This window comes from Podarcis raffonei, chromosome 13, assembly GCF_027172205.1.
Source record: "Podarcis raffonei isolate rPodRaf1 chromosome 13, rPodRaf1.pri, whole genome shotgun sequence".
Classification (NCBI taxonomy): Eukaryota; Metazoa; Chordata; class Lepidosauria; order Squamata; family Lacertidae; genus Podarcis; species Podarcis raffonei.
The window spans coordinates 33,862,449-33,874,592 of record NC_070614.1 but is presented as its reverse complement, the minus strand read 5'-3'; the positions used below and the strand labels follow the sequence as shown (position 1 = coordinate 33,874,592).

General features: G+C 40.8%; 1 protein-coding gene across 1 annotated transcript; it reads left to right on the top strand.

Moving 5' to 3' along the window:
* Positions 1-652: 652 nt before the first annotated feature.
* On the top strand, positions 653-11,225 carry LOC128398835 (vomeronasal type-2 receptor 26-like). Its single transcript, XM_053360092.1, has 6 exons — positions 653-687; positions 1,380-1,493; positions 6,611-7,223; positions 8,972-9,136; positions 10,118-10,244; positions 10,321-11,225. Exons 1-6 carry the CDS (start codon positions 653-655, stop codon positions 11,223-11,225), a joined length of 1,959 nt encoding a protein of 652 aa, XP_053216067.1.
* The last annotated feature ends 919 nt before the right edge of the window (positions 11,226-12,144 follow it).

The following is a 12,144-nucleotide window of genomic DNA, read 5'->3' as shown; positions in this document are numbered from 1 at the left end:
GAGAAACAACTCTACAGCTGAGCATGGCTAGGGAGTGCTGTAAGTTTATGCCACCTTAACTTACACCAAATTGTTTTATACCAGCTTCTTGTGTGTAGGATTGCTCCCTCAGTGAGCCATAACTTTGTACTAAATTAGTCAGAATACACCAGAATTTCATATATTGTTCATGTCTCAATCCCAATTCACTATTTATTTAATTATATGTTTTAAATTTCCCTTCCTTCCTTAAAGGGTGGGGAGGGAGAGAAAAGCCCGTGATAAATTTACCCATAATCTTTTTTCAATCTGCATTCAATTAAGCCCTCTACAATCATAACCATCAAGTGTGGAGAAAACACATAAGGGAAGGTAGCAGGGGCAGACCAAGACATTTTATTGTTGAGGTGAAGAACTAAATTGCAGCCCCCTCTCCATTCCAACTACATAAGGTGACTGGGGTGACAGTGGAATCACCCTTTAACACTGCAGTAGTTTTTCCTCCACTCTGACCAACTCCAATGGACCAACTTGGAAACTACATTGCAAGCTAATGAACACATACAGTCCTGTCCTCCAACATATTGTCACCACTGCTTTCATCTAGCACTGCTTACATCTACCAATTTGGGGAATAGGCCATAGTTCAGTGTTAGAGCTTCAGCTAACAATAATGATGTTACCAGGTTCAAATGCTGGTATCTACAGGTAGGATTCAGAGACCCCTGTTTTAAAAGGTGGATAACCCATGCCAGTCAGTGTAGACAATATGGGGCTAGGTGAACAAATTGTCTGGCTTAGTTTAAGGCAGCTTCTCATGTTTTTGATTTTGGCTCCAGATTTGGATCCAGATCAATTTCTTTAACTACTAGCCCCATTTTCTTCTTGTTACTCAAGGCTACCCCACTGAGTAAGAGATAATACTTTCCTTCAGAGATGGCAATCATGTATTTATTTCACTGTTCTCCAGAGAATACATCTTTCATCTGAGTCCCCTGTAATTAGCTAACAAACTGCAATTGATTCTGCTGCTTGCAGAATCCCCGAGAGCTATAGTAGCATAGTCAATAACAGAACTAATTAAAATACTGTAACTTTGGAATAAATATAACTCAGTCCCATACAATGCTGAACTAAGGAGCAGAATTTGGGAGAGATAAAGCTCCATGAGTTTCCTGTTTGAGATGCAAGATCTTAAACTCCAAAATTAGGGTGCAGGGACATTGCAGCCTCGACACTGATAATTATGTTACGTCTGAAGACAGGGAGCAAGATCAATAGTAAAGATTAGTATTCAGGATGCCTGCATCAGTGGTATTGCATATGCTCCTACTGTCCCAAATATTGGCCACTTCTGTTGTTAAATATAGAATGCAGGATCCCTTTGATATTCTTCACAGGTATTATCAGCCTGGAGACATAATCTTTGGAAGCATTGGTTCTCAGAGCATAATCCTTTCCAGTCCAAAGGCTTTTGATGAACAACCTCCCCAGAAATTATCTGAAGAAGCAATGTAAGAAATACTTTTTTCTACAGTATACCTAGGATATTTTCTATTTTACAAGCTCCCAATACAGTAGAATTGGCAAATTTGTTCTGTAGCAGTGCATGAAAGATATATTTTCATTACTAAACCTTTTAGCATGATGTGTTAATGTATTTCTATGTTGACTCACACTCCAAAATGACAAGAAATTACAGCTGTTGAGGGACATAGCTTTAGCAAGCATGATATCTAGGCAATATTGATATGGTGTGGTAATCCAGCTTCATTGCTACTTTGGAGTTGCATGACCGTCAATGGCAGAAGGATGGACCCAAGTCTCAGATTCCCTGTTCATTGGAGTAGACACATGCTGCCTATTCAACTGATTCTCTCATGAAATTGAAGCTACCATTTAGCATTACAAGTTCTGAACTGACAACTAATGTCATCCCTATAGAATGATAAAGTTGGAAGGGAAATTGAAAAGCATCTGGTCCAATCCTCTCCTTAGTGCATGATAGCCATAGTTGAAACATTCCTCCCTACTCTTGCTATCAATCTTTCACACAGGTTTGGGCTAGCTTTCTCAAACTGAAGCAAATATCCTGTCCGATTTTTTCATATTTCCCCATGGTTCAGAAGTAGCAAAATAAATGAGAAAAAGAGAGACATTTTAAGTACTTTTTCAGTTTATGGGACAGGAAATATTTAAGCTTAGAACTTGAATATAGAGTCTCAATAGAACACACCCTGGAAATATTCCACATAGAGATAATGTGGTCCAGCAGCTGCAGAAGGACACAGGAAATCAATTCAGAGAGGCCAATGCATCACAGATTAAAATACAAGTGCTGAAAAGGCTTGTAAAGAGAAACTTTATGCAAGTGTTTATACATTAATGCCAGATGCCTCCAATGGGGTGAATTGGAGTACTTAGTCTTAGAGGACATCATTGATATAGTGGGCATAATGGAAAGCTAGTAGAATGGAAAGAGCCAGTGAGAAACAATTACCTCAGAATATAATCTCCATAGGAAGGAAAGAGAATGACAGAGTTGCTTTGTATAACAAAGAGATCACTGAGTCCAGTCAACTAGAAATCCCAGAACAGGGATATAGCTTAGTCCAGGTATTTTAGTCTCAGTAATCTACACACTGGAGGTTTTCCAGATAGAGGTAATGTTCTCTATGTTGTCCAAAAGCTGCAAAATGCTATGATTTTGTTTCAGGCAGGCACAGTTTGATGACATTACTCCAATTCGCAAGGTGATAAAGGTCGGGACACAAAACATAGAATTTTCTGTTACAGCACTTCTCAATAACATCATGCCAAGGATAATTTGTTTCAGTCCTACATTTCTATGGCCATTAAATAGTTACCGTATTTTTCGCACCATAGGACGCACTTTTCCCCTCCTAAAAAGCAAGGGGAAATGTGTGTGCATCCTATGGAGCAAATGCAGGGGGGAGGCAGGCGGGAAAAGCCCCCAAGAGCTGCACACAAGCTCCGTGCGCTCTTGCGGGCTTTTCCACAGGAGGGAGAAGGGACTGACTGGCCGCATCAGTCCCTTCTCCCACCTCCTAGAAAAGCCAGGATAAGCCGCGATCTCTTTAAAGGAGTTACGCGGCTTCTGCCGGTTTTGCGGGAGGTGGGTGAATCCCCCCCACCTCCCAGTAAAGCCAGGAAAGCCCTGCACAGGCTCTCCGGCAAGGAGAGGCTGCACGGGGCTATGGAGTCTTTAGCCCCACGCAGCCTCTCCCGGGAGGGAGAGGCTGCACGGGGCTAAAGGGGAAGCCAAAACAGCGAGTGGGATCCATCCCGCTTGCTGCTTTGGCTTGCTCCATAGCTGCGCGCAACCCCTCCGGCAGGGAGAGGTTGTGCGCAACCTGTACGCTGCTCTTTGGGGCTGGGGGGAAAAATTTTTTTTTCTTGATTTCCCCCCCTAAAAACTGGGTGCGCCCTATGGTCCGGTGCGCCCTATGGTGCGAAAAATACGGTATACTAATGTCTTTAGATGGCAACTGAAAATAGAACAAATAGGCATTTGAAAATAGAATTTTGTGATCTGTTTTGTTGTATTGCTGATAAGGTAGAGGAAAGAAGGCTAAATAAGTAGATAAAATAATATAAATTATCATTATAATATAAATTATGAAGACTACAGCTCTGAACTCATTCTTGATCCAGGAGACATGGTACCTTACTTGTTGATGTATATTTGATATGCCAGCATAATGCTGAGCACCTGAATAAATGATTAATTTATGAAGTACTGGACTCCAGTACTGTAATGTTCAAAACCAACAACAATAAATAACTTAATAATAATAAGAAATGTGCATGATGCAATAGAAATACTATTACAAAGTGTAGAAAATAAATATAACAAAATGCAGATCTTTTCATAGTGCAGTGACTAAGAACTACCAGCACATCCTGGCCTTGGTGTTTGCTATAAACGAGATCAACGGAAACCCCAAGATCCTACCAAATGTCACCCTGGGATTTCATATGTATGACATCTATTCCAATGCTGCATTCACCTATCATGCTACAATGAAACTTCTTTCAACAAGAGACAGATTTATCCCCAACTATAAATGTGGCTTCCAAGATAATCTTTTTTCAGTCATTGGGGCACTTCACTCAGAAACGTCTCACCACATAGCTAATGTTTTGAGTATCTACAAGATTCCACAGGTAGGATGTGTGTGCGGAGTTTAGAAATGTATGGTCGTTGTTTTTAACGTGGCCTAATCTTTGAGAGACAGGGATAGGTACATTTCATGTAAACATGTAGACCTTACCATTTATATGAATGCCATATGCAGATACGTAGCATGCCATATGTAGTATAAACACCAACAACTGGGAAACACTCGCCTGCGAGCACTCCAGTTGGAGAAGAGCCTTTACCAAAGGTGTCATGGGTTTTGAAGATGCTTGAACTCAGAACGCAAGGGAGAAATGTGCTAAGAGGAAGGCATGATCAACTCCCATCTGGAGAGCTATGTCTCCACTGTGGAAGGACACGGGGATCCAGAATTGGGCTCCACAATCACTTACAGACCAACTGTTAAAACCTTGTTTATGGAAGACAATCTTACTCAGCTACGAGTGATCGCTAAAGAAGGAAGAAGAAGAAGAAGAAGAAGAAGAAGAAGAAGAAGAAGAAGAAGAAGAAGAAGAAGAAGAAGAAGATATGCAGATAAGGGGAAACAGTACTTATAAATGGTGGAGAAAAAGACAAAAAGATTCTTTTAGGCCATATACATGTGAAGTTATTCAAAAATGCTTAAAGTTCTTTAGGCCAATTAATTATTCTATTGTTCATTGTGAGGGACATTTCAAACATTCCTGGATCCAATTGCTATCCTTTTGCATATGGATCTCACATTCTCCTTTATAGAAGGAAGCCAGTGTGGTGTAGTGGACTCATAATCTGGGGAACTGGGCTCGTGTCTCCACTCCTCCACATGCAGCTGCTGGGTGACCTTGGGCTAGTCACACTTCTTTGAAGTCTCTCATCCCCACTCACCTCACAGAGTGTTTGTTGTGGGGGAGGAAGGGAAAGGAGAATGTTAGCTCTGCGGCTGCTGCGTAATTACAGTGCTCAGTACAATTCTGTTCTGGTTTGGGATCACAACTTTCACTGCCATAGCCCTAGCCTTACAAAGAAGGAGATTTTATTTAGTGACAAAGAAGAAATGTACAAATGTTAATAATAACCACAAGGATGCTGTCAAGGGTAACACTTTGACCCCCAAATATGTAAGAATTGGTTTTATTACACTTGGGTATATGTGATGTTATATACATTAATATCTATAGTGAACCTCATATAAGACCAATTACCTAATTGATCCACTGACCATTTTATTTTAAAAATAAAACAATGGAAACCCGAGTGTAACCGAAGGAGCGTCTCCACCCCCACTGTTCAGCCCAGACACTGAGTTCCTCATTCAAAGGTCTTCTGGCACCTTTTTCACTGCAAATAGTGAAGGTAGAAGGAACCAGGCAGAGGGCCTTCTTGGCAGTGGTGCCTTCCCTGTGGAACGCCCTCCCATCAGATGTCAAGGAGATAAAGAACCACACAACTTTCAGAAGACATCTGAAGGCAGCCCTGTATCAGGAAGTTTTTAATGTTTGACATTTTATTTATTTTGTATATGTGCTGGAAGCCACCAAGAGTTGTTTATTGTTATTATCAGAAGGAACTACACATGATATCTAATTGGTGATGTATGCAAAATCTGGATAAGGGCCTCCTAGTTTCCCATTGTCCTGGTGTCTTGACTACTTTTTGCCCACATTTGCTATTAAATAGAAATAATGTAACCCATTTGAATGACATAATCAAGCCATCCTATCCCCCCACCCATTTAGTAATGTAGTAAACTCATTTGAAACATTTTTCTAGTCTAACCTGAAATGGGGAAGGGGCTCTTTAATCTAGCCACAAATCATTTCTCCTCCTTGATTATGATGGTACTCCTCCAGCCTATAGGAGTGAGGTCTAATGCCAGAGCAGCAGGAAGAACACAAAGTTTCCTGTTTCTCCATTAAGAAAAAGAAGTATACCTGTTCATAGTCCCAAAATTATGACTTAAATCTTTAACATCATGCCAGAATATAAAATTTCGTATCTCAAAATCAAGCAAATTAGTGTACTAACAGATTCATTAAAGAACAGTGGCTTTTGGAATGACACAGTCTGCCCAGAACTGATAAGCCAATTGAAGCATACAGTGTACTTAAAAAAAATAAAATACATTTGTCCGAATTTAATCTATTTGAGATAGCATTGAAAGGAATGAATACATGTTTTCTTTTAATATATATAAAAATATTTCTTTGGTTTTCTACCCACTCCACTTCCAATAAACCTTTAGCTTTTGTATGGTTCCACTCCTTGGAGGACATATATCACTGAATTCCTTTCATCCTATCAGATGGTCCCAAATGATAGCATTCAGTTTCTGGGGATTCTCCAGTTACTCATCCATTTCAAATGGATATGGATTGGATTCATTGCTGATGACAATGATAAAGTAGAAATGTTTCTGCAACACATGCTTCCCTTATTATCCCAGAGTGGCATATGTTTAGCCTTTGTAGAAACGTGTCCCCAAAATTTCAGCTTTGATGATGAGAATGGAGACATAATAAAAAAAGCAGCTGAAATGTTTGACAGAGTTATGAGCAGCACAGCCAATGCATTTGTCTGCTATGGAGAAGCAGATTCCATAATATTTTTGAGATGGGTGCTATATCTACCAGAAGTGGAAGTTACAACACAAATGCCAAGAGGTATAGTCTGGATCCTGACAGCACAGATAGAGTTCAAATCATTTTCCTACCAACGTGATTGGGATATCCAAGCCTTCCATGGTGCTATATCTTTTTCAATTCACTCCAATGAGGTACAGGGATTCAAAAAATTTCTTCAGGGCAGAAACCCTTCCAGCACAGCAGATGATGGTTTTATCAGAGATTTCTGGGAACAGGCATTTGGCTGTGTTTTCCCAAGCTCTGCTTTGGATGATGTGGTGGGTGATATCTGTACTGGAGATGAGAGTTTGGAGAATCTTCCTGGACCTATTTTTGAAATGAGCATGACTGGTCACAGCTACTGTATCTACAATGCTGTCTATGCAGTGGCCCATGCACTGCATATGCTTTCATCCACATCCAAACACAGAACAATGGCAGAGGGAGAAAGAAAGAAACTTCAGAAGAATCAACCATGGCAGGTAATGGCTGGCAATGTCATTTCCTTGCATTTTCTGTATTTGCCTGCACTTTTCCTAGTGACCTATGCTATTCTCTAATCCAGATGAAGCTGTATATCGAAGAGTTGGTGATAATAGTCCTCATAGTGCCCTGGGCCACACTCATAATAATTTCCTGGGTGCTGCTGTTCATAGGTTGTACATGGGATGTACATAGAGCAAGGACTAGGGATGGAAAACTAGGTACAGTGGTGCCTCGCAAGACGAAAATAATCCATTCCGCGAGTCTCTTCCTCTAGCGGTTTTTTCGTCTTGCTAAGCAACCCTATTAGTGGCTTAGCGGATTAGCGCTATTAGCGGTTTAGTGGCTTAGAGGCTATTAAAGGCTTAGCGGCTTAGCGGCTTAGAAAAAGGGGGGGAGCGGAAAAAAATTGCAAGACTCGCAAGACGTTTTCGTCTTGCAAAGCAAGCCCATAGGGAAATTCGTCTTGCGAAGCAACTCAAAAACGGAAAACCCTTTCGTCTTGCGGGTTTTTCGTCTTGCGAGGCATTCGTATTGCAGGGCACCACTGTATAGTATTGTTGCAAAGATTGTAAGTAAGGGTTGGGGAAACTGGCACTCTAGAGGGTGTTGGATTCCAGCTTGTGAGATCCCTGGCCATTAGTAATGCTGGTTGCAGCTAATCTTATTTGAAGCCCAACAATGTGAGCGAGCTGAAAATGGGAACTATATAGCCCAATATACATTGCCCCACACCCAGAATGAAGAGTTGACAATAATAACTGGTAGAGAGGTTCATTTCATTCATTATATTTCTATGCCACTTTTTACTCACCATGTCTTGTTATGTTTACCTTCTTACAGTAAATGCCAAATAAACCAAACAGGTAAATAAGAACTCAGGTCACTACAAGCCTATTCAATTAAGAAAATGAACATGAAATGCCCAGTCAAAATGTACCCCAAAAAGTAGCATAAGGAAGCATTTGTGGAAGGCACTACCTTTTAAGGACAGCTCGCTCCCCCAGCTACTCCCTCAAATGTTATGTGGTGAAATCCTTAACTGTATTTGCTTGGTTGTAAGTTGCAAAGGATGTGGGTGGTTCTGTGGGTTAAACCACAGAGCCTAGGACTTGCCAATCAGAAGGTCGGCGGTTCGAATCCCTGTGATGGGGTGAGCTCCCATTGCTCGGTCCCTGCTCCTGCCAACCTAGCAGTTTGAAAGCACATCATAGTGCAAGTAGATAAATAGGTACAGCTCCTGTGGGAAGGTAAACAGCATTTCTGTGTGCTGCTCTGGTTCGCCAGAAGTGGCTTAGTCATGCTGGCCACATGACCCGGAAGCTGTATGCCAGTTCCCTCGGCCAATAAAGTGAGATGAGCGCCGCAACCCCAGAGTCATCCACGACTAGACCTAATGGTCAGGGGCCCCTTTACCTTTAAGTTGCAAAGAAACCCATCTGGTCCTGTCTATGCTTTTTGGTGCATGGGTAAATTTGAAAATGTTCTATATTCCCTCTCTGCTTCTCTTAAAGTTTTTTTTTAATTTAATATTTCTCTTAACTTTGGAAAAGGTGATTTACTGCAATGAAAAAGTGTGGATTATTATATATGTATTATTTACTGTTTAAGAGAGAAAGGTTCGGCTTCTTGTACATTAACACCATTTTATTAAATGTCAGTATTTGCCTTTTCAATCTAGGTCCACCACTTTCTGAAACAAGGCTCATTTAACAACAGTGCTGGGGATGTGGTTTCCTTTGACCAGAATCGGGTATTAGTGGCAGGATTTGATATTGTAAACTGGGTCACATTCCCAAACAAATCTTTTGTTAGAGTGAAAGTTGGAAAGATTCATCTCAAAGCTCCAAGTGAAGACCAAGCAATCACCATTAAAGAAGATGCCATTGTGTGGCACAGATGTTTTAATGAGGTAGGATTTAAATACAATAGTTAATGAAGTAACCTCATTTTGAATTTTCACAGGGACACCAAAAAAACTTTTCACATATGAAATGCTCTGTTGTGCATAGCCATTTGGTGCACAGAAATACCATCACCAATCACAAAATTGCCACTGGAACTGTAGAGGCCTCTTCTAGCTCTCCCTTCTCTTTCCAGGAGGCAATTAAATGGCAATATTTTAAGACTTACAATACATGACACACAATGAGAAAGGGTATCATATAGCTGCCTAGACAATGAATGGACTGTGTATCCCCATCACTGTGTACTTCATGAGATGCAAGTCTTGATTACTGCAATGCATTCTATGTGGTGGTGCCTTGGTGTCTAGCTTGGGTCTGGTTTTGACCTATAAATGGCTCACCTCAAAACCTTCTTGTCCCATATAAACGGAACAAGACTGTGAGCATCATCTGAGGCCCTTCTTCATGTGCCTCAACCACAAGGAGTCGGAAAGTAGCAACAGGAGAATGAGCATTTTCTGCAGTGGCTCCATGTTTGGCAAATGTTCTCCCAGGGAGGTTTGTCTGGCACTTTCATCATACATCTTTAGGTTTCTCAATAAGGTTTCTCTTCAACAAGGCTGATTAACAGTCAGTGTTGTTTTAGATGTGGGAGGGTGGAGGTTATTGATTTATGTTGTTCTTCTTGTTTTCATTATGCACTTTGTGGTTTTATTCTGTACTTTTATGTTGTGAACTGTCCTCAGATCTTCAGATGAAAGACGGTATCCAAATTCAATTAAAAAATAAAGTAAGTTATATAAATAAATAGATGTATATCAATGGGTAACTTCCACACTGTAGGATATAACGAGAGGCAATTGTTGCACTTTACAATCTTCAATTTTTCTCTATATTCTATTTGAACCATGCTAAGCTTGCTTAACAAACAACTGGCATTAAAGTGACACTAACATTAACACCCTCTTATTTCCTTGATGCATTAGGCATATCCTGTTTCTGTATGCACTGATTCCTGCTTTCCCGGTTATAGCAAGAAAAAGAAGGAAGGGGAGCCATTCTGCTGCTATGATTGCTTTCCATGTCCAGAAGGGAGGATATCTGATAAGAATGGTGAGAATGATTTTGTAGAGTACTATCAAAAATGTGTACATAATTCAGAGAAATATTATTTCCTCTTTTCTTCCAGACATGGCTGAATGTTTTCAATGCCAAGAAGATCATTATCCAAGCAAGGATAAAAAGACATGCATTCCTAAGCTTGTAACCTTTTTGTCATATGAAGAACCTTTGGGGATCAGTTTAGCTACTGGTGCTCTTTCATGTTCTTTGATCATAGGTCTGGTGCTAGGCATTTTTGCAAAGCATTATGACACTCCCATTGTCAAAGCCAACAACCGTTCTCTCACCTACATTCTCCTCATCTCTCTTTTGCTCTGTTTCCTGTCTGCATTGCTATTCATTGGACGACCTGAGAAGGTAATGTGTCTCCTCCGACAAACTGCTTTTGCAATCATCTTCTCAGTGGCTGTATCTTGCATGCTGGCAAAAACCATGACTGTGGTTCTGGCTTTCATGGCCACCAAGCCAGGATCCAGGATGAGGAAGTGGGTGGGCAGAAAACTGTCCACCTCTGTTGTTATTTCTTGCTCCTCTATCCAAACAATGATTTGTATTATATGGTTGGCAATCTCTCCCCCATTCCCAAATGTTGACAAACATTCAAAGTCTAATGAAATTGTATTGGAATGTAATGAGGGTTCAAGTACCATGTTTTTCTGTGCTTTGGGCTACCTGGGTTTCCTGGCACTTGCCAGCTTCACTGTGGCTTTCCATGCCAGGAAGCTACCAGATAGTTTCAATGAAGCCAAGTTCATCACTTTCAGCATGTTAGGGTTTTGCAGTGTTTGGTTCTCCTTTGTTCCAACTTACCTGAGTTCCAAGGGGAAATATATGGTAGCTGTGCAGATCTTCTCAATCTTAGCCTCCAGTAGCGGGGTAATGGGCTGCATCTTTTTCCCAAAATGTTACATCATTGTAATAAGGCCTCATTTGAACAAAAGGGAACTACTAATCAGTAAAAATTTCAAATAATCAGATATTGTAACAAAAGTTTTCATCAATGCCTACATGGGCTGGATTTTCTGTTTGAATTATCCTAGCCTGCAACTGCACCATATTGCTGTTTCCTACACAATACGGTATCAAAAAAGAATTTGGGGAACTTCAACAGGAGGAGGAAGAAGAGGAAGAAAAAGAGGAGAAAGAAGAGGAGGATGAATGAATGAATGAATGAATAAATGAAACCTGAAGTGGCCCATGCAGAACTGTATAAACATCTTAATACACTAGAATCAATCTTAAAGTGCTAAATTGGAATATATATGGACTAAATAATAAGACTAAAAGAAATAGAGTAACACACATATTGGCAAAACAATAAGCTAGATATGTTCACACTGATGAACAGGGTAGAATGAATAGCCTGGGCAGCTTAAAATGGGGTGGATGCCTTCCTACTTGCTTTTATGGGTTCAGAGTGTATAAAAAGCATGACAATCTTGTAGGGCAGGGGTGGGGAACATGTGACCCTATAGATGTTGTCAAACTATAACTTCTTTAACTTCTGGCCTTTGTCCATGCTGGCTAGGTCTAATGAAATATGAGGTCCAACATTTCCAGAAACCACAGAGGGAAGAGTCAGACTCAGAAACTGAACTAAGTGAACGAGGGACTGACTCTGCAGATGAGAGCTGGCTGACAGAGTCCAGAAAGGGCAGTTTGACATACACCCCTTCCCAGGGAAGGCTGTTAGCTCTCAAGAAGAGGAAGAGTTAGAATGCAGCCAGAGCACTGCTAGGCAATCAGCAAATAAGCAGAGGTCTGAGACTGTGTCAAGTAGAAGTGGGGAGGCAAGAGGCCAGCATCTCAGTCCCCATTCTAGGAGTCTGGATAAGATCAGAGGGCAACAGAAGGGAAAAGGTGGAAAGACAGGAATTTGGCATCCTTCCTG